At 33.6% G+C, this 27614-nt stretch overlaps 4 protein-coding genes and 1 long non-coding RNA gene across 5 annotated transcripts; 2 read left to right on the forward strand and 3 right to left on the reverse strand.

Annotated features, from left to right (window-relative positions):
- Nucleotides 1-377: 377 nt before the first annotated feature.
- Nucleotides 378-2061, reverse strand: LOC107879802 (putative F-box protein At3g47150). The gene is made up of 2 exons (XM_016726746.2): nt 1748-2061; nt 378-1627 (listed from the first exon to the last, which is right to left on the reverse strand). The coding sequence occupies exon 2, from the start codon at nt 1624-1626 to the stop codon at nt 1090-1092; it is 537 nt and encodes a 178-aa protein (XP_016582232.1). The 5' UTR covers nt 1627; nt 1748-2061; the 3' UTR covers nt 378-1089.
- A 1624-nt stretch (nt 2062-3685) lies between these two features.
- Nucleotides 3686-6309, forward strand: LOC124886678. Its single transcript, XM_047395568.1, has 7 exons — nt 3686-4318; nt 4529-4993; nt 5056-5136; nt 5627-5749; nt 5835-5909; nt 5996-6046; nt 6127-6309. Exons 1-7 carry the CDS (start codon nt 3686-3688, stop codon nt 6307-6309), a joined length of 1611 nt encoding a protein of 536 aa, XP_047251524.1.
- Nucleotides 6310-6349: 40 nt separating this feature from the next.
- Nucleotides 6350-7798, forward strand: LOC107857348. The gene is made up of 4 exons (XR_001670849.2): nt 6350-6389; nt 6761-7087; nt 7551-7683; nt 7772-7798. It is a non-coding gene; the product is annotated as an uncharacterized LOC107857348 (long non-coding RNA).
- Nucleotides 7799-9658: 1860 nt separating this feature from the next.
- LOC107879330 lies at nt 9659-12540 on the reverse strand. The gene is made up of 6 exons (XM_016726386.2): nt 11936-12540; nt 11482-11855; nt 10628-10810; nt 10200-10564; nt 10018-10096; nt 9659-9963 (listed from the first exon to the last, which is right to left on the reverse strand). The coding sequence occupies exons 1-6, from the start codon at nt 12538-12540 to the stop codon at nt 9659-9661; spliced, it is 1911 nt and encodes a 636-aa protein (XP_016581872.2).
- A 2977-nt stretch (nt 12541-15517) lies between these two features.
- Nucleotides 15518-27302, reverse strand: LOC107839555 (mitochondrial Rho GTPase 1). Its single transcript, XM_016683093.2, has 15 exons — nt 27079-27302; nt 26716-26943; nt 26089-26221; nt 25755-25904; nt 25344-25520; nt 24970-25221; nt 23817-23885; nt 22914-22969; nt 22302-22383; nt 21404-21615; nt 21216-21282; nt 18937-19049; nt 17397-17547; nt 16730-16916; nt 15518-15923 (listed from the first exon to the last, which is right to left on the reverse strand). The coding sequence occupies exons 2-15, from the start codon at nt 26916-26918 to the stop codon at nt 15850-15852; spliced, it is 1926 nt and encodes a 641-aa protein (XP_016538579.1). The 5' UTR covers nt 26919-26943; nt 27079-27302; the 3' UTR covers nt 15518-15849.
- Between the last annotated feature and the right edge of the window lie 312 nt (nt 27303-27614).

Consider the following 27614-nt stretch of genomic DNA (forward strand, 5'->3'; position numbering starts at 1 on the left):
ACTGCCGGAATCCCATAAGGGAATGTGAAATTACAGATTGATCGACCTATTCGAATTTTGCCATGGGAAAAGGCTTTGTTAAATTAAGACATGTCAAATTATTCACCAACAGTCGGTAGGATACAGTCGTAGAGCTTGTAAAGTGTACGAATTCAATTCACAGCCTGCAGAGCTCTGGCAGATTAATGCTGCTACTGTCCTCTTCTCTTTGTTTATAGTCTATATATCTAAACTAGCCAATGTGTCTTGCACTGGCATATTAATGCAAAATCCCATTTGGAACCAAAAACTGGAGCCATGAAGAAATCAAACTCATAAAATAAACCAATTTTGATAAAGCAAGCAATCAACATTGCGATAAACAATAGATGCAGCAATTGTGTAAAGCAAACTGCTTGAAGAAGTTGACCTTAAATAAGCCATATCTTAGCTGCAAACATCCAAAATATTTCAGTTAAGCTACATGAATGGTTGCACTAGATCTATTTTTCTTCACTTAAATTGGCAGTAAGCTCTCCTTATAATAATGAACACAAATAGAACAATGATCGCCCTGAAGTTGAAATCCAAGAGGCTTTGTCTCCTGGGTCACAACATCGTAAGAGAAGAGCCAATCACTCGTATCAAGGAAAATGGCAGTGGTAGAATCCCAAAAGCCACGATAGAAAGGCTCAATAATTGAAGTGCATTGAAAGGTATGAAGTTTGTTCCAAACACCAGGCTCAATCATAAGCCATATAGTAAAGACTGAGTTGAAAGCTTTGGCCATGATTTTATTGGAGCCATCAAGCAACATCAAGCTGCTAAAATGATGACGTGGAACATCTGGCCTGCTATTCTGATGGAACACCTCACTGCCAAAGTCAAATGAAAGAAGGGCGTCGTCTTGGACTATCCAGTAATAAGTTCCATTCAGGTAATCAGAAGAACTGGGAGTAGAGTCAATACTAAGGGACGGAGGTTAGAACTTTGTGATGTTTATTTTCAAGGATTCTCCAAGAGTTGGTAGAAGAGGAATAAACGGCTCCATATGATCGATGGATCGTATAGTCATAATCGTTGAACCGGCGGACCCAAACCACCTTGTAGTTACTTGTGAAGGGGGGGATCGAATCCAAACCCAAAAATGCCAGCTATATCTAGGAGAAATGCTGGTTGAGGCTTGAAGTGGACTGGAGGGAGAGTGGTTACCACCCTGGTTGCAGGATTCCACAGTCCCAAACAAGGGTCATATTCAGTTGTTGACCTTGTTCCACTAAACGAAAACACGCCATCCACAGGACCGTAGAACAACTTATCAACACCAAAACCCCGAAGATGATGAGGTTTTTCAATTAAAGGGGTTCCTTCTCCTCCTCCTTCTGAATCATCCTCCGAAAATATGATCATAGGAATCAAATCATCATCCGATGCAGGTCTGTCGATGTCATGAAATTGTATTTTGGGGCGTTTCTTGTTTCCATGATAATTAAAGTGTTTGCCCACAAACGCAGGGCTACTGATAAGACCGTACCAGTTCTTGCTTATGCATTTGAACCGCAACAACGACTTAAATGGCAACCTTTGTAGAATGTCCAGCGTCAAATCTTCAGGGAATGGCCCACCATCATCAATGCTAGTGCCCATCCTACAAAATCAACACCCATTAATTCATTCTAGGGTTTGGTTATAACAATGCATTTAATTTTATGAGAATGCACGAATTATAAGAGAGAAGAGCATAAGAAAAAAATTAAATCGGAGAAACCTTCTGTTACTCCAAAATCATAAGCGGGGTAAAAAAAATGATTTTTGATAGACGAATTTGTAATTGAACAAGACTGTTTAAAATGGATTGGGTTACAAATGCAATTACATCATCCCTATTTATATCTATTTGGGACTGGTCCTAGATATGCTATCCATTAGCAAAATAGCCTACTAAAAACAATTGGCTATTAAAACTTCTTCAAGCTTCTAATTAGCAAAATGGTCTACTTTTATTTTATCATCTGTCGAATTAATAATCGATATGTTTATATACCGATCGAATAGATAATAGATCTGTCTCAAAAATGGATCATCCTCCCCCCCCCCCCCCCCCCCCCCCACACACACACACACAAAAAAAAAAGAAAAATTACATAAACTAGCAACCTTAAGATATTAATTACAATTTATAGCAATAGTTTTAAAAAATTACAACTAATAACAAAACTAGCAATACCTTACATTGGAAAAAGCACGTGACATTAACTCAACTTTTTTACCTTCTCCCCTTTTCACGCCATATTCCAATTTCAGTTTCATCCAACTCTTTTTTTTTTTCAAATTCCGTTTTTTTTCTCTCTAAAACTTGATAAACTTTGCATCCAATTTTTAAGGTAAGATTATGTTTCAATTAATGCATGTTATATTTTTCATATAATCTCTTTTATTTGTTTTATTGGCGTTTTTTTGATCAATTTTTCATTCTTCTTCTTCGTCGTCTTTTGGGGTTTATTTTTTTATTTTTTTTGAATTTGTGTTAAAATCTTTGATTTTTCTATATAATGGCACAACATGCAAAGGGTAGTTTTTCAGTTAGTGCCAATAAATCGATGGATTTAGTTTCCGATGAACTTCCATCTTTTAGTCTTGGGTTAACTCAAGATGAAGTTTTTAACTTTTGTTCTTCTAATATTCAGGCTAAGGAAGGTGTTAGCAGTGAAGGAGAGAGTTTGAAGCACTGTAACAACCCAAAAAATATTGTGAAAAAAATGAAACGAAAAGGTTTGAAAAAACCTTCATCCCCAAAACCCCCAAAAAATCAAAAATCAGTGAAAAAGACAAATCAAGATGAAAAAGGTGAATGTAGTAAAATTTCAAGTCCTGTTTCATATGATTTTAAATCTGAAGAAGAAAAAAAGGAGGAGGTATGTTTATTTTGTATTTTCTTGAAAACATGTTCATAGATGTATTTTCTATATACAATTTATTACGTATTTATTTATTTATTCTGTTTCTTTATTATTTGAAATTTTAGTATATGTTGTGTTGTTAAGATATGAAATTGTCGCCCCTAATTATATGTATTTATGATATTTTAGTTTCTTAAGGTTGTTAAGATATGAAATTGTAGCCCCTAATTATATCTATTTTTGTGAAATTTGTAATTTGTATATACTTGTTGTATTCATAAAATACATATCTATATGTTAATTGTAATTAGTTGTATTCTATAAATACATAAATCTCACTCGTTTGACATGTAAAATATAAATATTTTTTTGTTTTGTTTACTGTTAATGTATGTGGTTGATGTCAACTTGTATTTTTTATTAAATTGATTTAGACAAAGTCATGTACTTTGAATGTTTTTTCGACCTAGTTATGTATAAATAAAATACATATGACTTTTTTTTTTAGATTTTAATTTAGGAATAATGTAAATTTAAGTTGTATTTCATAAATGCATGTACATCACTGTTTTGATATATAATTGAATTTTTGTGGTGTATAAATTTTGCGTGATCAGATATACATAGTAAGAGTATTGCCAAAATTTGCTCCACATATAGGATGTCATACTGTCAATGACATTGAACATCGCATTAAGTCAACTTTAACGAAGAATCAGTATAATATCTTTTGTAATAATAGCATATTTGTTGTCTTCATGAAGAAAAAGAGTTTTGTGGTTCAAGCGCAGTTTGGAAGATGTATTATGTCGCTTGAGACTAAGGAAAGCACTACAAATGCCATAGTAATTCGTGCGAAGGGCACAAATCTTCATTTCAGTCCTAGAGAGTTTGTTGTGGTTACTGGTTTGAATTGTGTTTCAAACAAGGACGATTTTGTGTTTGATGAGGATCTTCCGAATAGACTTATTGAAGACTATTTTGGTGGTGCCAAATATATTCAAAAAAGAGAATTATTTGTTGCTTTTTCTGAAAAATTATGGGGAAAAGACAATGATGAAGATGCCGTGAAGTTTGGTAATCTCTATTTTATTCATGCATTTTTGTTGTCTGCTGTTGATACTGTCGTTATTTCACGTCTACATTTTGATTTAGTTGAGAGTGGTCGCTACAGTGATTATCCTTGGGGGTCTGTTGCATTTGAGGAATTAGCAAAGAGCTTGAATAGAAAGTTGAAACCAAAAGGCAAGTTTTATATGCTACATGGAATGCCTCTGGCCATTCAAATTTGGTTGTATGAGTGTTGCTCCACTGTTCCTCGTAATGTTGCTTCAAGGGTGGACAATCAAATTCCCCGTCTTTTGAATTGGAAAACAAATGCTCCCCGTCCACGATACGAATCTCTTATGGAAAGCATGTTTAATGAAGCAGATGTCAAGGTCAGTTACCTTTATATCTTTTTTTCTTTATGTTATTATTTGTAAATGCGTTTAATGATTATGCATATGTTTATATACAAAGTATATTTGTCAATGATTAGGAATGTATGCAAAGGTTGAATGTTTTCTAATGTAAGTGCGTTATGTTCCAACTGTCATTGGTGCTACCATCTAAAAATAAATTTTGATGAGGATACAATATAAATATAGGTTTCTTTTAAGAATATTGAGCCAACACGGAAAGAGATTTCATGCTTTCGCATACCCAAGAAAGTTGGTCCTGCAGGTGTAAGTCACAAAGAGGCTGAGGTTAATTCGGATGATGATTTCCAGGATCCGCCACATCCAAAAAATTATTCAATTACCCAAAAAAAACATCATGGTGATTCATCATCTTCACCTGTCAAGAAAAAGTTGAAGCAACAACATAAAGGTTTGGATGAGCAGACACCAAAAAGTACCCCTCCACCTCGTGCTGCAAAGAAGCTTTCTGTCAGGACTCCAATTTTTATGCCGATTCAACAAAAAGAGAAAGTAGCTTCAAATAAGAAGGACCTAAACAGATCATCAAGCAAGAAATCTAATCGGATTCAGTCACCTGATTCATCTTTCTGCAGTTCTGGAGATGAAGATGATTTTGTTTCAAAGAAAGTGTTTCACAAGTTTCGCAATGAGGTAATTTGTTTTTAAGTTTTGAATTGCTTTAATTTATATATAATTTATTTATTTTGAAGCAGGTTCTTCAAGAGATGAAACCCATCCGTGGCCTAGTATCAACAAGGTGTGATGCGATAATGAATGCTATAAGTGAGATCAAGGTCCAATAATTTTTAAAAATATTTTGAATGTTGAATACATATACAACATATGTATTTTATGATTTATGATATACATATATAAAAAACACTGTCTTCTTTTTATGGATTATAGGTATTTTTTTCTAAATACTAATATGTATATTATATATACATATGAATATACAGTTATATTATGTATTTTTTTCAAATAGTATATACATATGATTATACAGCTAGTAATATGCATTTTAATGCTAATATGTATATTTATATATACATATGAATATACAGTTTGTAGTATGTATAACACAGAATGTGTTAAATACATATTCTGCTTATACAGTTGTATTTTAATAAAGAAATACATATGCAATATATGCAGTATTTTTACATTTATATTATTTATTTTTCAATTTGTGATATGTATAATCATATATACATATGCTGGGCAATTATAAATAGTTAGTTTAATATTGTTCGTGATATTTTTTAATATTTTTTGAACTTGCAGAAAAAAGACAAGGACAATGAAGTTGACAATCCACCAATGGATGAAGCTGTCGAGACTACACCATACTATGAATTCAGTTCAAATTTTGTGCATGATCTGTATAAGAATTCTAAAGACACATTGGTAAGTTAATTGTTTACATTCGTATGTATTTTATTTATACAATGTGAATTTATTTTTACATATAAGAATTATACATGTGCTACAGGTTACTGAAGAGATCAATGGAAATCAAAGCGCTAGTTTGATGGAGGTGTATAATGAGGATAAAAATGATGCTCCGGTAAATAGTTCATTTTATTTCTTTCATGCTTTTTATATAGTAGAATAATAATATTTTAATATGCTTGACTTTATTGTTTATGAAAGGATAAAAATGCTATGGATCAGCATGAAGCAAGAGATATCTGTGAATCACCGGTATGCTAAATATATCTATGATGTTTTTTAGTTAAAAACATCTGGTGTTGTTTTTTAATTTGTATTAACATGGTTTGTAGAACACAAAATTGGTTGATGATAATATCTGCGAAGCACATATATCAGATTCTCAATTCTCATTTCCAGATGAGGTGCTCAAAAGCATTAATCTTGATTTCATCAAATCCAATTTGGGAGTTGAAGATGAGTCTACAGTATTTGCATTCTACGTCTTCATTTATTTTCATAAGCTTTCAGATTAATAAAATATTTCTACGTTATATAGAAAACAGGAGTTGCTGTAGAAACGACTGTGAATACTTCAGCAGAAGATGAGTCCAAGGTATACTGGAAATGTGTATTGTCTGCGTTTATTTCTTTTGCTTTAAAATCATTTTAACAAGAATTTTACATTTATTATACAAAACACAAATTATCCTTCATAAATGGATGAAAATAAATTAACAAAAGATCAGTTTAATGTAGCATTGTCTTTTTTTGATTATTTTGCTACTTTGCAACATTATAACATTTTTATACATTTTTATATAGAACAATAAATGTGATGCTGAAAAGATTGTAGACACATCAGAAGTTGCTGCAGAAACGACTGTGAATACTTCAGCAGAAGATGAGTCCAAGATATCATTCTCTGCTTTTATTTATTTTGCTAATGTTACAACATTATAACATATTTATATATATTATATACAGGATAATGAAGGTGCTGCTGAAAAGATTTTAAATCCAGTTGAATCTAATATGGATAACTCAAAGTTGAATCAACAAAATCAGTCTCCGGTCCACATTCATGTAGCGTTAACTGAACAAAGAAAAGATGAACAAAATTTTTTAGATTCGCAAGTCACTATTCCTGATGAGCTTTTACCGAGTCTTAATGTATATTTGAATCAAGAAAGAAAATAATTGGACATCCATCGGCAAACAAAGCACAAGAAACGCCCATGCATGTATCAAGGATTAAGCGACCATCTAGATTCAAAGAGTCACCATTCACAATGAATTTTGGTTCAGCGGATGGTAAGTACACTAAAATGTTAAATATGGTTAACAAATTTGTTTACTTTATATATTTTAAGATTAGTAATTTCTTGTTATTATTTAATAGCTAAGAAATATGACATGTAACCTGCAAATATGCATCATTACATTAGTCACACTTTTTTGACATGATAAACTTTAAATATGTATTTGTTTAGATTACTACTAAGATTTGTATTTAATGTTATGTTGTTTTTGTTATTCATTAGATTTTTTTTATGACAAGTATGTTAATTGGATTAATTCTAAAAAAATTAAAATACATAATTTTTATGTTAGCTTGGAATCATGTTTATATTTTGTTGTTAGATAACTTCAATATGTATAATTGATGCACTCATAATATATATATGCTACAGTTATGTATACATTTTTTATACTGTGATTTTCGGATTTATTATATAAATACATCTGTTCCATTATTATGTATATCACTGCACAGAAGGGGAGTGCAAAATATTCTATCAGAAGCATCCATTCGTATCTCATCCGGTTAATGATATAGAATACACTAAGGTTACCAACAAGTTTCTGAAGTGGCTGTCTGTGGATATTCTTAAATTTCATGCAAAAAAGTATTATATTTTAGCACCTAATTGTAATAATAATATTTACATATAAGTTTTTGTTAATGATGAATCATTATATTTAATATCTGAACAGAAGCAACAAGCAAGAACACTATAAGAAGGGCAAGTCTAAAATATCAGTAATCAATTTTGAAGTTTTAGCTATGAAAAATAAGAATTGATTCTACATTATGGGTACTCCTGGACAATCATGGTCTGATGAGGTAAGTGTTCTGCTAATAAGTGTAAAGGTTTTATATTTGGAATGAAACTTTATTCATTGTTACATATGTATATTCGCAAATACATATGTACTTATTTGTTATAAGTATATTTCTATATACATATGTACTTATTTGTTACATATGTACTTATATATACACATGTAGTGTTACCTGCTAGGACTTTTAATTTCATTATTTACTTTTAAGTATGTTTTTTTTGTCATAATGCAGCATATTGATGTATGCTTCTACTATCTACGAAAGAGATTTAAGTATGATTCGAATACTTCATACAAGTACAGCATTATAGACTGTAATTTCATGAATATTATAAATAGTGTGCTAACTGTGTATAGAATTGATGATGATTCTCTTAATGTTGGTGGAAAGGAATACCATTTGAATGAGTACATAAATGGATTCCGCATGCATGCTAAAGTTCCTTGGCATACGATTGATCATATTTTCATTCCTATCAATGTTAAGGCTAAACATCATTGGGTTCTTGCGGTTATATTTTTTAATGATAGATGTATTTATGTATATGATTCTTTGTCGCCTGCTGGTCATGATGCTGGGGTACTTGCTGAAGTTGAAAAGTTAGCTGAGGTTATACCTATATGTCTCGTTGCATATAAATTTTACGAGAAGAAGGGTATTGATATTGCTACTCATCCAAATTACAAATCCTATGACAAGATGGATCTATTTGATGTTTATGTGGTGGAGGATTTGCCTCAACAACCAAGTGGCAGTTTGTAAGTATTCATATACATATCAATTGTATATATACATATATATTATTTTTATGTATATATACATATATATTATTTTTATAGAACAGATTCTTATTTCTTTATATATGTATTTGCAGGAATTGTGGTTTATATATGGTGACATATGCCGAGTGTATCACCTTTGGAGATATTTTTTTCACCTGTTGATTTTGATCCAGATCTGATTCGTACGAGATATGCTTCTATTTTGTGTAATTATGGTTTGAAGAAAGAAGAAGAGAATGCACAAAGTGATGATGAAGCGCCAATGAGACCTCCTCGTGAAATTAGTTTAACAGAAGACACTGAAGTTCATGAAATTTGATGTTTATTTTTATTTTGCTGTAGTTTACATTATTTAGCATCAGTTGGACAAATACGTAGTTGAATATTTCTTATTTTAAATCAGTAACTTTTAAGTTAATGAAATTTGATGTTTTGTTGGTTGTTATGCTACAATTTAATATTGGTTCTACATTATATTTGTGTTCTACATATATTTCTTATTTTCACTCAGTAGCTTTTAATGTACAAATATATACTATTGGTTCTTGATTGTTATGTTACAGTTAATAGTGGTTCTACGTATATATTTGTGTTCTACATAATCATTTCTGTTTAATATTGTACATATTTTTTCATTTCTTGTTAATGTGTAACTTTAATGTTCTACATATATATTTAATTTTTTGTATTTATTTAGGAATAATTCATATCATCAATCCTTTACATATATATATTTATGAATAATAAGTAAACTTATTATTAATTTTTATATATGTTCATACGTACTTAAAAGAGTATAATATGTATTTTCCAGATTTATGTTTATCTTAAAGTATCTTACATATAATATCACCAATTTAATAATTACAATTACAATAATATAAAAAATATTTATCAAAATTGAAAATCACATATATTTTTCATAAATGAAAAAAATCTTCAGTTGTTTATTCACTTAATACGTCAATCAAGTTATCATTTGTTGTATTTCCTACATGAACGCCTATTGTGACCTTTTAAACCACATGAACTACAATAATTTTTGCTCTTCTTTTCAAACATATCTCGTCTGGATTTTCCACGATCCTTCTTCGGAGGTCTTCCGGGGGGTCGCTTGTATTTTGGCGACAGAACAATCTCATCCATAATTTTTTTCGAAATCACCCAGTCATCTTTGTGTGGTAGTGGATAAATTGGAAGATCATATGTTCTTAGGACGGTTTTTGGCTTGTATAGATCAGAGCAATATGGCCCCTTCTTGAAATTCTTGTTATCAAGAACTGCACAAGCGTGAACACACGGTATCTCATCCAATTAAAATGTATTGCAAGAACATTTTTTTCCATTAAGACAAACAATAAAATGTTTCTCCTTATCGTGGACTGTATAGATGTACTCTGATGCAGGTATAACCTGAAATTATTAAAAAAAAAAAAAAACTAATTATTAAAAAAAAAAATCATCTCAATGTAACTACTATTACATATATAAAAATGATTATAAAAATTCATCATACCTTCATACGTGTACACTCCGCTTCATTCTGTTGAAGAATTTCTTGAAATTTACCAATAAGATCCGTAAAAGTATACAACGCCTGCTGTCTGTTTCCACAGTTCCATCTTCCAAACATCAATCTAACTTCCTCCAGAAAATCATATATTGGTAGTTCTCTAGCTGAAACCAGTGCAGCATTAATGAACTCGGCAATGTTTGAAGTCAAAGTCCATCCTCTATGAACGGATGCATACGATCTAGCCCACTTATCGTAACCAGTCAATTCCAAGTAATTCTTCACTCTAGCATCAACTGCCTCCACTTTCTCCATTAACATGTGAAATTCACTCTTCAAATATGATTTTCCCATAGTATAGAAGACATCTGATAATGCATCATGTGATTTTCGAAAAAAAAAATTCACATTTTCCCATAGATGCCACATACATGCATAATGTGGTATCTCATAATACACGTCACTGACAGCTTTTATGATGCTTGCATTACAATCAGAAACGATACACATATCTTTTCTTTCACCGTATGCTTCCTTCAAATTCTCAAAAAACCACCTCCAAGATGCATCATTTTTAGAGTCCAGTACATCATAAGCCAAAGGAAATATATGTCCTGCATATTGGAAAAAAAAAAATAAAGCTTAAATGTTTTTTTTTTAAAATATAATAATTCATATGTATATTATAAATACATACATAAACATTGAAACATATGTGAAGTGAAATACTTAATTTCCAGTGCACAAATAAAACTATTAAATATGTAAATTATGCACATGTATATTATAAATACATACATTCACCTGGACACATTTTGTGAAGTAAACTACTTTCAGTGTACAATCAAAACTCTACTGCACATGTATATTTTCAAATACAACTGACACTGATCATAAAACATATATCATATATGTATATTATAAATACATACACCTGAACACATTTTGTGAAGCAAACTACTTCCAGTGCACAAACAAAACTCTACTGCATATGTATATTTTCAAATACAACTGACACTGATCACATAAACATAACTCATATATGTATATTATAAATACATTCAGCTGAAATATATTTGTAGTCAATCACTTATCACATATATCTTACCAGCTCCATCCATGGTATACGCAGTTACGAAACTGTCAGTATAAAGTCCCCTGATATGACTTGCATCAACTACTATGATAGGCCTACAATGATCAAACCCTTGGATGAATGAAGATAGTGCTATAAATATATATAAAAACTCATTGTCTTCATTTTTTTTCATTCTTATATGTGAACCTGGATAACTTGTGTTCAACACATGTATGTATGCAGGTAGTTTTCCGTGCGATGCTGATGGTTTTCCTCTTAAATCTTCAAGTGCTTGTTTCTTAGCTCGCCAACACATAATATATGTTAAATCCATACCCATGTCTTCCTTCATGTCACTTTTGATATTGGATGGACTGTATTTCCTCTTGTGGCATTTAAACTTTGGTTTGACTATACCACCAATCAACTTACTAGTATCATGCAATTTAGGATAAATCTTATCTTTGATTGGACAGGTATGTTCAGGTAAAAATTCTCTTACATAAAACAATGTAGATTCGCCGATAGCAGATGCACGGAATAAAAATTCACATTTTCTGGATCTGCACAGCAATGTATAACTGCAAACAAAAACAACGACATATGCTCAAATACAATTACCACATATTAAAAAAAGTATTAAAATTCACAATAAACTTACCATGTTTTACTAGATCTTGCAGATAGTGATTGAAACTTCTCTCGAATTGTATAATCTTTCATTACCGATTTTAATACACTTTTCGAGATATAAACTTGATCAACCTCAATATGTTTGTGATGTGGATCTGAGATAATAACTCTAGTTGTATCCATTTCAAATGTATCCAAACATTCATTTGAAGCAGAAATAGTTAACGCTCTTTCAGTACTTGTATTTACCAAGCTACTATCAGTGACAGACATCTTCATAGGTTCGCCAATACTCAACGATGAACATATCAATGTGCCAAAATTTTCCTTCTCAAAAATACTTACATACAAAGGCAAAATACTAATATCCTTCAATTCCTTTTTCTGCATAATATAGACCTTCAAACCCATGTCATTACGTATACGTATTTGCCCTGCACTATCTATTAGTTGATATTCGATTTGAATACACTTGTACGTCAAATCAACATCAATGTGAGTAGCCAGTACTGTGTAAAGTTGGTCATACGTAGAGTTTATGCTCAACAATATCGCATCACTGGTGTAATCTTCATATTGTTGTTCATATGTCCATCTACCAGAGTGTTTAATAAGAACAGCTATACTTTCCATTGTCAATCTCTAGAAATTTCAAAACAATAAAAATATTAATAACTATGATATAAGTACTATAACACCAACTACGACTAAAATTAGTATACGATTTAAAAAATTTTCAAACCAACGACTGCTTAAAAAAAAACAGATATTTCTTCAGTAAATTTAGCATTATATTTTACTTAAACGATAAATAAAAAATTAATTTATTGATAAATACCTATATTTGCACCTTCGTATTTTTGATATTTTCTTCAAGACGTTATTCGATCAGCATAACAAAAAAAAATTGAAGAAAAACTTTTTTCAATTTGAATGAGTATTTTTGGATTTGAATTGCAAAGCTGAATATGGTAACCGTTTTTGAATTTGAATTTGAAGATGTAATTTAATGTTTGTGGTAACAATAGAGTTTTAAAAGGTTAATAAATCTATCAAATTAAATGTCCCTTGATTTAAGGAACCATTTTTTACCATATTAAAATTAAATCGATTGGAGATATATTAGGAACACAATCTTTAATTGTATATGTATTTAACTAGCAACAGTTTACTCAAATACAAAATACATACTGCTATTTTTTGTAATTTTTAAAGGATTGCTATAAAACTTACAATTAAGGCTCTATAGTTGCTATTTCTGAAATTTTCCCAAAAAAAAATGTAACCTATTAAATTAAATAGAAAGACTTGAAAAAGTCATTTAACAAAAGATCCAAGTTAAAAGACTCTTGAAATATCTTAACATTTCTCAAATACAATAAATCTCAAGTATATCACTCACCTTATAACTTTCCAGAAGCTCCACTAAACACAAACATTCTGTGTGATTTCAAAAGGGAAAGGATTAAATTTATCTCTTTTACTTTGAAAAGTTGATTAAATATATCATTCTTCATATTTTAATGTTAAATTTGCTCTCTTGGTATACGTTAAGGCATATATAACGAAATGTATATACATATTATTTATCATAGTTTGAATGCATGTAGGACTTTTCCCCGATTATAGAATGATCTTCTATCCATAAATTTAATTAATGTACGTTAGTTTTATATAGTTGTGCTTTTCTTTTTCTTTTCTTCTTTCATAAGTGTTTGTCAAGAATTTTGGAGTAAATTTCTAAAAATGGTCACATAACTTGGCGTGGTTAACGAGCAGTTGAAACAATGGGTAGACCTAATGTTAGTAAGAGGAACTCAGAAAAGAAATAAATAAATAGCGAAATTATTATACTAAGATATGACAATCACAAAATGAAATGTAAGAGGCAGGATTAACTTAGAACCCGTTTGGCCATGAAAACCAAAAACGGGGATCGAGCCTAAACTACCTTATTCAGTGTTCCCTTTGAAAAACAAGAACAGACAATCCACAGGACCCACCATCAATATATCAGTACCAAACCATACGAAATGGTCAGTTTTTTCAATTAAATTGAATCATGGGTTGCATCAAGGTCCTGAATAAGGAGTTTTGGGCGTTTGTTGTTTCCATGATAATCAAAATGTTTTACTTATAAAGGCAGGACTATTGATAAGATTGTACCAATTCTTGCTAATGCATTTCAACATGAGGTAGTTGTATGGACTTCTTCCACTGTTCTCTCTCCAGACCCCATTTTATAGAAATACATTAGGGGGTCGTTTGGTAAAGTGTATTGGAAGGTTAATACATGCATTTATTTAATGTGTACTACTAATAACTTGTTTGATATACTTTTTCACCCTATGTCAACTAATGCTTGCATTAGTTATACACTCTATTGTGTATTGAGGTGTGTATTATTAATATCTCAAAATCTATAATATTAGCAATGCATGCATTAACATAATTAAAGGCATTATTATCCCTCAAAAAAATTTTGGCATCCTTTCCAACAATATATATTGAGCGTATCTTTGTTAAAAAAAAAAAATTAAGAAATTATTTAATTCATGTTATTTTTAATACACCAAATCAAACACTGCATAAGAAAAATACAAGCATAACTAATGCAAGCATAGCTCACACAAGCAATACTAATACAAGTATTACTAACACATCATATTTTGCATTATTCGTATACACTCTACCAAACAACCCCTGAGCATGTTATTATTCTTTTTGCTGCGCTAGTGTTGCTAGCAAAGAACAAATGCGTACAGCCATATTCTAAAACAATCACAAAATTAAAATATAAGAGGCAGTTTTTCCTCTTCGAGGTAAAGATAGAGTAGGTAATTTAAGTCGCATTTTAGCTCACTTAGTTTCTTACAATGCAGAGTAGAATATAATGTCACTAGTAAATTTGTTCGCGCTACATGAGATCATAAAACAAATTACTAAATTTACAACACAAAACTATCTTGATAAGGGCATACTAAAATTCTTAAAGGCTCTGGAGAGGATGAGTCTTTTCTGCAAATTGCCACGCGTCACTAAGCTAAATATTGCACAATAATACATCGGTTGAGGTTGAAGTGTCTAATAAGTACATGCACATGTCTAAATGAAAAACATCGATAACTTCAAGAGCTGTTTCCGTATTTGGTCCAAGGAAAATGTCTTCCAGCACATACATGGAAATTGGACTCTGTAAGTTACTTGGTCACGGAATGAATAGAATGAACCTACTCGTTAAAAGTTCAAATGCTACCGAGAATTGGAAGACCAAATACAAATTATATTCAAAAGACCAGTCTCTTGAATCTACTGCACAAAAATTTTGACCTCGTTAAGATTTGTAAGATAAGACTAACCTTATTACTGAAAAAGAAAAAAGAAAAAGTTGTAGATGTTTAATTGAAGCTCGATTCAAAGATTGCTGAAGACGTTATAGACTTACGACACGAGTAGATAGATACAAGGAACTCATTCTGAGCATGTCCCCAGAAAATTGCCCATCAAGGAACAGTGCAAACTAGGAAATTGGATAATATTAGCTTGGTTCTTCAAACATTCGACAGGGAAACACCCGACAACATTGCAAAAATATAACATCCAACAACAATTTAACTGAAATTTTCTTTAAAAATGTGAGATACTTCCAATTTTTTCTTTTAACAAATTTTATTTTGCAGCAAATCAACACTTCCAGCAATGGGGCTGCTCCACTTTGAAAAGAAGGCACGTCTATTACTTTCTAACTGAGATGCTACAAAGAAAAAGCAGCTAATATGTAACAGATCTAAAGCAGTGATCACAAAAATAATTGCATTTTCCTCCAAGTTGGAATTCGGAGAAATGCATACTAGCAGAAAACCAAACAATAAACCATTGCACGAGATATCAGAGAAACTTGATATTTGAAATCAAGACTGGCATATTTTGCTTCACACCATCTCAACTGGATGAGTTCTTCCGTGCAGCATAAACTCGGTAAGCTGCCAATCCCACAACAGCTACAGCAGCTCCAACTGTTAAAGCAATAGAGTTAGAATTGCAGGTCGAACAATGGAAGACGACAAAGCATCTCAACAAATGGTAAAATTTAGAATGCTTGAATAAGAATAGGGTTTTACCCTCCACGTGTGAACCATACCACCTTCAAGTATAAATTACTATAAACTCGAGCCAACAGTCCTAGCTGGGTGCCAAAGTAAAAGGACGTGAAATTTATTCTACAAGCAGAAGGGTGCTCATTCCAATCTGCTACTAGATCATTCCCCTAAAAACTTCTAGCACCAACCATTTGATAGTTTGCTAATACAAAAGAGTTTGTTGGCTTCTAAACTCAGGCAAGGTTGTTTGGAACACAAAACACGTAACAGTTATATCTTTTTTGTCAAATATTCAAAGGAAATTTGAGGACTTGGATAACCCAAGAGCTGGCCGCTAATTTAGGTTAGAAATAAATCTCAGTAACTTTCTTTATCGAGAACTATGTTCCAGTGAGCAAAGTCGAATAATTGCAGGGTAAAAGTCAATAGCTGTTATGTGTGGATTCCAATGGAAATGCTTTGACATGATGACAGCAAAGAATAGGTTCTTAATGTCAAAAGACGCTTGAACCTCCAGAACATAAATTCCAGCACTACTAAAACCAAAAACTGTGTCAGCTAACTGTTAACTTTCAAGGATTAGGGCATCCATTTTTTTGTCTGACAAGATAAGAGAATATACATAACCCATAATGATGTTAGTTCTAATTGTTCGTTTTCTGTAACTTGATTGCCGCAAAAAATGCTTTAAGGTCCAAAAGGATTCAAATCAAAATTATTACCTGATACAAACATGAGAGATCGATTGATGAGCCGATGATATTGCTTACGGCTTCTTCCCGCTTCAGTTTCAGGAATGCTCAAATGTGGACGTTCCGCTGCATTAACTATCCTCCGGAACAAATTACTGAAATCCCCAAGCTTCGTGCTGATAGGTATAGGAGCTTCTATTCCCAAATCCTGGCTAACCTATAAAACAATTCATCACGGGTTTAGCAAATATCAAACTATACTAAAACATATTGTCTAACAATTTAGATACTACCTCTTGGCTATAGGAGCTTCAATCCCTAAATCCTAGATAACCTATTAAATAAATTCTCACGGAGTTGGCAAATATCAAATTATACTAAAACATGCGTACTGCCAAACAATGTAGATGCTACATCATATAGGTTTCGCCAATTTAACTATAGAGAAGGGTACAGAAGATAAACTATACCAGGAACATGGATATATTGAATCACATGCACCAGTACTAGTTGAGCTTCACTCTTCAAGAGAATTGTTATGATGCGGTGCAGCAAGCACATGAGTGAACTCCACACATGAAAAAGGCATTACCCTAAAAATGCCAAGAGCTCCAGTATGGAAATAAATTGAACCTGAATGTAAATTACTGCTTGACAAGAAATATACTCAATACTTGATGGTATGTAGGATAGATACCCTGGTAGAATCTTGAATTTCGGTCAAATAAGCATCCAGATCATCCTTAGCTGCTACGATTAGACAAGGCACCTCATATCCAGTGGCCTCTCCATGGGTAGCAACATCCACCAGTAAATCTGCTGATCTCTTCCACGATGTTTCACTAGAACTGAACATAAAAGTATTAAAATGAGCTACTTAGCAATAATATTTTACAGCTTACATAATAATTACAACCAACTAAAGGTACGCTACCAAACCGTGGAACCTAATAGCTAATACACACACCCCACATATCATCATGCATAACTTATTAGCTGCATAGGAAACATAAAACATGTAATACTTTTCTTCACTGTCATGCACCAAATGGCTGTCTCTCCTTGTAGCAGGCGAGCTTCAAGCTTGGAAAATCAAGAAAAGCGAGAACAGGGACTCCTAGAGCTATTGGAGAGCATAACCAGGCTGTTACCTCCTACCGTCGCCCACCAACGATATATCAGTGTTCTGAAATGCGAGCGCATCATCGCATTATGCGCTGATGCAAGGCTTTCTTGCTGCGAGTAACTGATGCGAGGCTATTTAACAAATGCGGGCGCATAATCGTATGATGCAAGATGCGCTGTGATGCGAGATGCGAGCTAATGCGCTCGCATCATGTTGATTTTATTTGTAGGGCCATTTTTAAATTAAAAATAAAAGAGTCGGATCAATTTAAAAGTTGGAAAAGAGTCGGATCACTATTGCCTTCACTTTTGTGAATTTTTAGGGTTTAGCTCTGAAGAGAATCGCGACCTCTTTTCTTCTTCACTGAGATTTTTCTTCCTTCTTTCTTCTCTGTTTTGCTGTTTTTCACTGCTGCGACTTCAGTATTTTTTTCTTCTTTTTTTCACTTCTGTTGTTCACTGCTGCGATTAGTTACTGTTTTGCTTATTTTCTTTCTCTGTTTTTTTCACTTTTGCTCCTCACTTCTTTTTTCCCCTCTGATTTTGGTGATCAAACCTGTGGTTTTGGTGTTTCGTTTAAACTTTTGCTTATATATATTGTCTTTATTGTTGTTTATATAGTTGTTGTGGTTTTTTCAGTTATGACTTACTGTTTGGATGTTATTTGGTCTTTTTTTTTTAAATTGCGATTCACTTCAATGATGCGGCCGCATCGCGTAATGCGTGATGCGGAACCTTGTCGCTTTTTTCCACATCATGCTTCCCTGAACACTGCGATATATGCACGCACACAAATATATATACATTAGCTAGTTGTAAATGTTTCACCTGCCTCTTTTTCTATTCAATTTTCATCCCAGCCCCTTCCCCCTCCGGTGGGGCAGAAGAGCACCAGAATCAAACTTCGATCCAAGTTAAACATTCTAGTGCAGCTGAAGGTGTCAAACAGAAATCAATGAAGAAGAATAACTAGTAATGCACACATCTTGTGTTTCCAAGTCAAGATCAAAATAACCATGATTATTTATGATCGAAGGAATAAGTAACAATAGAGAAGTTTCAGAAAACTAAAACCAATTTGAATCAATTCAGCAAGGATGCGTTTAAATCACCTGTCATGAACAAAAATTGCTACATCGCAATCTGCTAAAGCATCCTTGCTAGATAGGAGCCTCTTCACTCCATCTTCTGGTATCTCTCGTAGCACAAGAAATTTTTTAACCCCCTGCCAATGCACAGAATAACTGTTCTTATGCTAATACCAAATTTAAGAAGTTAAGTAAATGCAGAAGAGAGAAAATCCAACAGCTACCAGAGCAAAAAGTAACCTGAAGATAGATCGTCACAGGGAAACAACATTAGGATCACAAAAGAATTATTTGAGGTATAGCTGGTGTACAGGAATATTTTCCCGTTATTAATAAAATTATTACCTTATCAGGAAAACAAACAAAGTATCATGAGTACATGAAAAGAACATTCAGTAGCCAGGGTGCTCTTTACTAAAACCTCTTTGCCGAGGAGGTTTATGAAGAGATCGCAAACCGCTAGAAAAAGAAAAGACTAGCATAATATACAATATATTTTGGGAACTCAAATGTGGGAAAACACAAACAAATGCAACTCGAGGTGTTGTTAAGGACACTCCTTGTTTCTGATATCTGCACCCTACCTACGTTTTGAAAAAACATTGAATAAACCTCCACTACAATAGCATATGCACTTATACAGTGTTAAACTAATGATCGCATGCTCAAGTGTATATCCCAAAACCACCCTTGTAAAATGAGAACCTAAGGAACTCGTTATTGGCGCCAATAAGAACTGTAAGAATTATGTAGAGGTCCATATATATTTACAACATTTATCTTAATTTTGTTCAAATTTTCCTCCTCGCAAGGGGCAGGACTGCTGTAATCAACCGATCACGAATCACAAAGGAGGAGTATGCTTAAATTAAATTGGAGGGAGGTCAATGTATTTATATTGAATTTCTTTTGTTATCCTATGAGTCTATTTCAATAATTCCTCCCAATTAGTGAAATCCTATCTCTTATTTGAGAAATTGTGGTCAATCACCCCCCAACCCCCAACCCCCCACCCCACCCTCCTCTATACCTCAGATCAGTGGGCTTTACCAAGCTCTGTTTCAGTACTCATGACAGCCCCGGCAGTTAAGAGAAAGACAAGGTCAAACTCCTGGTGAACTCTAATAAAATATTTCGCCTCCCAACTAACAAATGAGATCCCTTTGGTCCCAAACAAATATTAATTTTTGACTTCATTGTCCTATTCCTCTGCAACCGCTTTTTATCTATTTACCTTTGCATTTCCCTCAATCATCAGAAAGCATATATTTTGTAACAATTGTAACTTATTTCCTCAACAACAAACTACGAAGTGGATATAATTACAGAGGAAGATGTTCCTGCACCACCATATATTACTGGTAAAACATTATTACATCTTAGACCAACTCATTCTCATTTTTCAGCAACCATTTTGTCTTGCAAGACCTTTCCAGATATACATTACCTATCACCTTTTCAAGTAGGCGTTTAGCCATGAGAATTTTCACTTTTTCCGGAAAATTATTTCACTTTAGTGAAAAATGTAAAAATAGTAGTGTTTGGCAATAAGAATTACACTTTAGTGAAAATTGTTTTTGGAAAAGTGAAAATAAGTAAAACTTATTTTCACTTTTTTCACTCCTATTTCTCTCACTATATTTCAAAAACAAATCCAATTTATATTATCATGGTCAAACACAACACCAACTCCAACTCCGAAAAATTATTATTTTCATGGCCAAACGGGGCCCAATAACAGTCTTGTCCAAGCCAGCTTGTGCATTTACACAACCTATCATTCCGAAAGTTCTAAACACTAAATGACTTAATGCTCCAAGAAGATCAGTAAAGCTGAGAATTTCTTATGCTAAATCTATATGAACAACCACCTCTTGGATCAGTTGTCTGTTATAGGCAACTCAATGTTGACAAATCATAAAAGTTAACTTCTCAGTTTCATTTAACTTCTCATTCTTTTACTTTTCTGTTCTTAGCTATGCACATGATTAGAACCAATAGAAACCTAATCAAAAGTTGCAACATTATGGTGCAATACCGTGTTCATAGAACCAGAGTAAGCATATAGCAGGACTGTTATTCTCGTACCCTTCTTTTCATTTTCAACATTAGCCAAGAAGCAAAGTACCATGCAGGTATATATCAGGTATCTAGAATATACATAAATGCAAAATCTAAGGATTGTTCATTCCTATACTCTATCAATCAATAAATTAAATTTCTATTTTCCCATTATTTTAAATAGTAATGATATCTATCAGTAACTTTATATTACAACCAACCAAAATAATAAGACCTCTTACCCCTAAATCAACAACATTTACTGCATATTGATTATCAGAGGTTGATTGGTACTCTTCTGGGAAAGGCCTGCATTACAAATTACCGGACAATCAGCTAGGCACAACAGAAAATGGACCGTCAAATCAAAATCTTGCTAAATTAAATTTCAGTAAAATGAGTTGATGTGGGACAGCTTCAGAAGAAAAACCTTCCAATAAACGAATTCAGAATGGCCGATTTTCCAGCCTCTTTTGGCCCAAAAACAAAACACTGATAAACATTTCTATCTGATTGTTGCTTCTTGCGATCTATTCGTCTTCTTCGAGTTACACGAATAGCAGACGAAGGCTCACCAGCATATCCAATGTATATAAGATTCTCCACACTATAAATGGGATCAAGAAGTGTCATCAATGCCCACTGCATCCACAGGACAGAAGAAACATCAAAACAATAGCATCTGGAAACATATAAACAAAGAAAACACACTAAAAAATAGAATCATATGAGGCAGGTTAAAAAGTTGAAAATCTGATCCCTGGCGCAAGATCCAATAACAGTGACAGGTTTAGAAATTGGCATGTTCATCAATTTGTACACAGCCCAATATGCTTTTTGAAGCTACACCATTACAAAGATAATCAATCAATCACAAACTAATCAAGGACTGCTATATATATCTTATCCAGTCAGCTTTATCCGGGTTCAACATTTAGAGGATCCATCATAACTATTTTAGCAGTGGTCATCAACCTACATGCATTACAAATGTAAGATACACATGGTCGGCCCAAAATTGGAAGTATATCAATCCGTAGAAACTATTTTAGAGGATCTTATATATCTTATCCAGTCTGCTTTATCCGGGTTCAACATTTAGAGGATCCATCATAACTATTTTAGCAGTAGTCATCAACCTACATGCATTACAAATGTAAGCTACACATGGTTGGCCCAAGATTGAAAGTATATCAATCCGTAGAAACTACACCCTTCACCCAAGTTTCCACTTCCCACAAGAATATATTATAGCATGTCATGGTGTCATCTTTTTAAAATAGAATATGCAAATGTGCAAGTTTGCAAAAAATGCTCCAGTAATGCACCTCAGAAAGAAAACTATCAACAGAGAGTCCTCCCAAGGCATCCTTCTCTGCAGCATCCTTATATGGACCTTCACTCCAGGGGCTGATATAAGAAGATTATGAAAAACACAACCATCAGTTAGTATGATATACGGCTACAATACCACCTGTTCACTTTTTTTACTCCTAACCCATGCATTAATGAGAATGTCCAACCAACAGAACATCATGATGCTCATAATTAGTATTCCTAATTGGTAAAAATAACATGCTCACGCCTCACAGTTTATTGAAACTAAATTTTATTCACCAAAGTATCTTCTTCTTCTAGGGTTATTCAGTACAACCTCTTTTTAATAACCAAAAAAGGAGTAGCTACACCAAGTGCACCAGCACCAATAACTTCTCACTATAGCTTCTTAACAGCTCAATTATCAAGAACACAGCTCAAATAACATTTTTTGGCAGGCCTGAACAGGCACTTTTCCTTCTGTCAAGCAGAAGTCACATGTACATCACCCACTCAATAGGCAAACCAAAATAAAAGCCTATCATAATATCAAATAATTTCTCATCTACAGTACCAAAAATCAAAAAAACAAATAGTATAAGATCTAAGGAAAGACAGATTACTTCTCTGGAGCAGTGGAAAACAAGTCATCAAGCTCATTGGACCGAAGAGCACCATTCTGATAAAGATCACATAAAATTGTTAAAAAGTTGTGAGATGGCAAATACATCATCAGAGCAACATTCGATCTTAAGCTATAAGCACCCAAATCAACAAAAAGAACAAATAGCTGAGCAAGCAACAAGAATCTTTCCCTTAATTTAAAAAAAAAAAAAACATAAAACCACCGACATTACTTTTAACTATTTTAACAACTTATTCAAGATCCTATAAATTCTACTTCACTATTAAGAGACTAGGTTGCAAATATGCATCTCAGGGCAACAAAATCTTGTTTAGCAAGACGTACAAAGGACAACATTGTGGCATGGGCAACCAATAAGAGCTGATGAAGAAACCTGTAAAATTCATTAGCCATAGCACCTTCAATAGGATATATTTCCCCCCAATCCAAGCAACCAAAAACTCCCTTTCCAACAATAGAAGTGTATTTGGTATGCCGTGTGAACCATTATCATGACGAGATGTACGGCTGCCTAATGTAATTTTTTACTCAAGAAAACATAAATAATTTTCCTCTACTACTATATCTCAACTCTTGCTCCATGTCATTTGTTTTAACCACCACACAAATACTCAACCTTTAACACTCAAAATTACATTCCCATTTCTCAACCTATTCTAAGTAGCCTAATTTTATGTCCAACCAAGGCCATGAATGATATCGAAATTAGCATCCAATATTTTCCACAAAAGAATTCCATAGGGAACATCTCAATTATACTAGCCAGACCATATGAGAAAGAAACTTCAAACCTACATAGGACAAGCAGTCTCAACAAGACTCTAAAAAGAACATGTATTATCAAAACCTCAAAAATTTTAGAGAGAGAAAATGAGCATACACCATCAATGTCAAATGTGAAGAAGATTCTTCTGAGGAAGTCCAATGCATCATTGGTCAGCTCCACACTCTACAGGAGGGTAAGGATACTTCAGTATTTCAAAGTGAATGCTCACAGTTAATACGTAGAAAGATGAATCATCGAAATCTTTAGCTGGCGGAACATCACAGCATTAGAAATAAACAGAGCAGATCAACAGATAGTACTATACATAAAAGAGAAGAGGGATCTGATGAAGAGGCATAAAGTTATAAAGAACCTTCCCAACGAATTTGAATACGGAACGCCTATTTGAAAGGTAAAATTGGCTATAATTGTTGAAAGGTTCAAAAGCTGAATCCTAATCTAGCGGTGAGTGTGACCATTGAATAAGTTTCTTCGGCTTGAATTGGGTTAAAAACACAAAATGTATTTTCGCCATCACAGTCTTCAAATATAAAATATTTTCTGCAGTAACACCATGAAAAGCAGCACCTAGCACACCTGCAACCCCCATCATGGGAAAGGGGTTCAAAGTCTTATTCATTGTCTATTTGAGGTAAATTGAAAATTGTTCAAATTATTGTTGTTTGAACCGCCTAATCATCAATTACTGACATTGTAAGTGGCCCAAAGCTATTTGATTATAATTCAATTCGAGACGATCATAAGTAAAAAATTGATATCCTTCAGTCATTGACAAACGATTTGTTGGGCAAAACACAATGCAATTATTTAAATTATAAAACAGAATATTCGAAGTTCAAGTATCTCTCTTCTTTCTTATTTCAATGATATTATTGTCTCAAAGATAAGAACATGATAAATTTATAGTGAGTTCTTTGATTCTTTCCCCCATGAGCCTTGGAGTTGATGGGTCTTCTTCCAGGGAAAGAGGCAATGTCAACTAGACACTAAATGGAGAATCATGCATGCCATACAAACGAGCAAAACAGACAAAAAAGGTGAAGGCAAAATCGGAAGCTGGAGATCTACCCAAAAAAAAAAGCAAGTATTAGGCCAAGAGCATAATGGGAGCAATCAAGAAAGGATAATGGAAAAGTTTTGACTTCCTTGACCGGTAAGAACAAAAGGAGACGAAAGAAGAAGTGGAGCCTTGAGTAAGAAAGCATAGGAAGTTCCAACTTCGGGTCCAGTTCAGGGACAAACTTGCCTGGTCAGGATGTCTCTTGATGGGGGGAGGAAGCTGATCCTCACTCAGCCTGATCTCATTGTTGTAGCCAAATTTTCGCAGTACAGTCCAGGTTGTCTCCAGACGCCCTTTTTCAATAAACAGTGCATGAAGAAAGAGGAAACCTGTCAACGTAAGACCCCGTTCATTGACACCTTCATGTAATTTCTCTTGCACGACTCTCTTAACACCAACTATTTCAGAAGGCTGTAGTGGAGCATTGAAGCATTTGACCTACACAATCATTGAATGATATCAAAAACGTGCAACTTCAGAAATTAGTCCTCAGATAGCACAAGTCGGAGGGTAAATTTACTAACTAGAAAAAGTTGGGCTAAATTTATGAAGTATATGACCTGAAAATCATTCAACTCCTCATCACTTAGGGCACCATCTCTATCAAGATCACAAAGAATAAATATCCGCTTCAAAGCCCTGACACATCGAGGCTTTAAAGTTTGGGCCTCCTGGTCGAATAATGGAGCTGTTGGATGAAGCACAGCTTTTTGAGCATAGTAAAAAACCTCTGGAATCTGCACGCATACCATTTATGAGCCAAAAAAAAAGAGATATAATTCATCCGTGCAATGTACAAATAACACTTCCTTCTTTACTCAAAAGGAGGAAGAAGAGACACTACCAATATTCAGTCCAAGAGAAACACCAAATTGTCTAACAATGAAAAGTTTATGTACTCATCTTAGCTTGACGGTATCAAGTATCAGCGACAAAGTGATGGTGTCAAGACTAGAAGTAAATTGATTTACCTGGATATGTCTTAATGCTGAACATTCAATACATGTTTCAATCTCTCGAAATTGTTGCATAATTGGTGACATCACCTGCTCCAAACTGACAGGGTACTGTTCATCCCTCTTGTCTAGCATGCAACCCACAACAACGACAGGAACCCTAACCTGCTCAATTATGTAGTCCACAGTACATCAGAAAAATACAAGACAAGTCTTTCAGAGATAGAATTAACGAGTAATTACTTCCACATTCTAGAGCAATTCATAATCACTCCCAAGGATATCTAGCGCAACATTCCTAACGATTTACAAGATGAGTTTACGGAATACACATATTCTTGGTACAAACCTCCAATCTGCGGAGTTCAGGAAGCCAGAAAGTACTCAGCCGATCAAGTGTCGCAGGCTTATCACAAGCATAAGTCAGTACAACTGCATCAGCTTTCTTCAGTTCTTCCACAAGTTTACCTCTATTTTCAGGACTGTATAACAAAAATTGACATCAGAACTGAACCAGGACTGTATCCAACATAAGCCACAAGATGGACCCAAACTTGCATATACATTAAACTCACACATAGAAAAGACATTTCAGCTCTGTGCACAAACCTTCTGTAAGCAAGATTTGTAGCCAGGCCTGATATACAACAACCGGATCAAAACAAAGGACTTCATATACGAAAAGGAAAAAGAACATCTTTTGAGTAGTTAAAAGACACCTCTTTTCACAAAACTATACACACCATGTATATGTAAGTTAACAAGGATCATAGCCACAATTACTAGCCACCGAACCAACAAAAATGATTTAGAGTACGGAATTTGATGAGCACCTAGACCACGTATCAATAATAGTTAAACACAGTAGTTAAAAGACACCTCTTTCACATAACTACAGACACAAGTATCATAGGCACAATTTCTAGCGAACGAACCAACAATAAAGAAGTTCAAAGAAAGGAATCTGTCAGCACACCTGGAAGACGTATCAATAATAGTTACAGGCACTTTATCGGGATAAATATCATCAGGAAGCCTGGTAGGCGGCAAGACCGGAGGAACACTGGGCGGAAAAGCATCCGTAGCGGCTGTGAGAATCAAGCTAGACTTTCCAGTTTTAGCATCACCTGCAACCACTATTCGAACACTCGGACCAGCAGCTGAAGCACCTCCTGCCATTCAACTCACTACTTTTTCTCTCCCTCTGCACACAATCAATATCACCAATACAATAGAGTATGTCAATATATACTGCTTGATTTGAAAAAAGGCAAAACCCTAAAACAAACAAAATATCAAATCTAAATCTCAAAGTATTCGGATATGGGAAGAGAAATACCTTTAAAATGTGAGATTTGGGGAATTAGTGAAGGGGGAGGAGGGGAGATTAAAATAGGAGGAAGAGGGAAGAAGCTTGGAGAAAAAGATTTTTGAGAAAGAGAGTTTGAAGGCGTTTAGACTTTAGGCTAAAAGGGGTTTTGGGTGTGGAATGTGGAACAAAGGCTCAAAAGGGTTTGAGAAATGTTACGTACTATTATTCCGTTCCAACAGGGCGGCGACACTAGTCTAGTTCGGTAACGTCCCTTCAGACATATTATCGTATGATGTGATTACACTATGTACTTGAATGATTATTTAAGTTAAAAGTCATCAACAAACACTTAAATTTATTGCGAAAGTTTTATTTAACCCCTAAATTAAGATCTGTTTCTATCAGATTTCTAAACCTCCAAATTTTATTCCCATTGGACATTTTCTTTTCCTACCAGCAAAAAAGTTAAAGTGTGTATTGCGCACATACGATAACGTGGCAAAACGAGCTAATTGAAAGCTGACACGTGATCCAATAATTATTAAAAATTAACAATAATTTTT

The sequence above is a fragment of the Capsicum annuum genome, chromosome 8, assembly GCF_002878395.1.
Source record: "Capsicum annuum cultivar UCD-10X-F1 chromosome 8, UCD10Xv1.1, whole genome shotgun sequence".
NCBI classification, from domain to species: Eukaryota; Viridiplantae; Streptophyta; class Magnoliopsida; order Solanales; family Solanaceae; genus Capsicum; species Capsicum annuum.

Excerpts from the sequence above, each read along its gene's own strand:
- LOC107879802 (XM_016726746.2), bottom strand. The coding sequence starts at position 1,626 with ATGGGCACTAGCATTGATGATGGTGGGCCATTCCCTGAAGATTTGACG.
- LOC107839555 (XM_016683093.2), bottom strand. The coding sequence starts at position 26,918 with ATGGCAGGAGGTGCTTCAGCTGCTGGTCCGAGTGTTCGAATAGTGGTT. Across the intron at positions 25,905-26,088 it reads CTGAACTCCGCAGATTGGAG|GTTAGGGTTCCTGTCGTTGT; the intron begins GTTTGTACCAAG and ends ATAATTGAGCAG. Across the intron at positions 16,917-17,396 it reads AAATTCAAGATTCTACCAGG|GTTAGCCAGGATTTGGGAAT; the intron begins GTATCTATCCTA and ends ATTGTTTTATAG.
- LOC124886678 (XM_047395568.1), top strand. The coding sequence starts at position 3,686 with ATGTCGCTTGAGACTAAGGAAAGCACTACAAATGCCATAGTAATTCGT. Across the intron at positions 4,319-4,528 it reads TTAATGAAGCAGATGTCAAG|GTTTCTTTTAAGAATATTGA; the intron begins GTCAGTTACCTT and ends ATATAAATATAG. Across the intron at positions 5,137-5,626 it reads ATGCTATAAGTGAGATCAAG|AAAAAAGACAAGGACAATGA; the intron begins GTCCAATAATTT and ends TTGAACTTGCAG.
- LOC107879330 (XM_016726386.2), bottom strand. The coding sequence starts at position 12,540 with ATGGAAAGTATAGCTGTTCTTATTAAACACTCTGGTAGATGGACATAT. Across the intron at positions 10,565-10,627 it reads TGAGATACCACATTATGCAT|ATGTCTTCTATACTATGGGA; the intron begins GTATGTGGCATC and ends ATGCATTATCAG. Across the intron at positions 9,964-10,017 it reads TTGTCTTAATGGAAAAAAAT|TTCTTGATAACAAGAATTTC; the intron begins GTTCTTGCAATA and ends ACGCTTGTGCAG.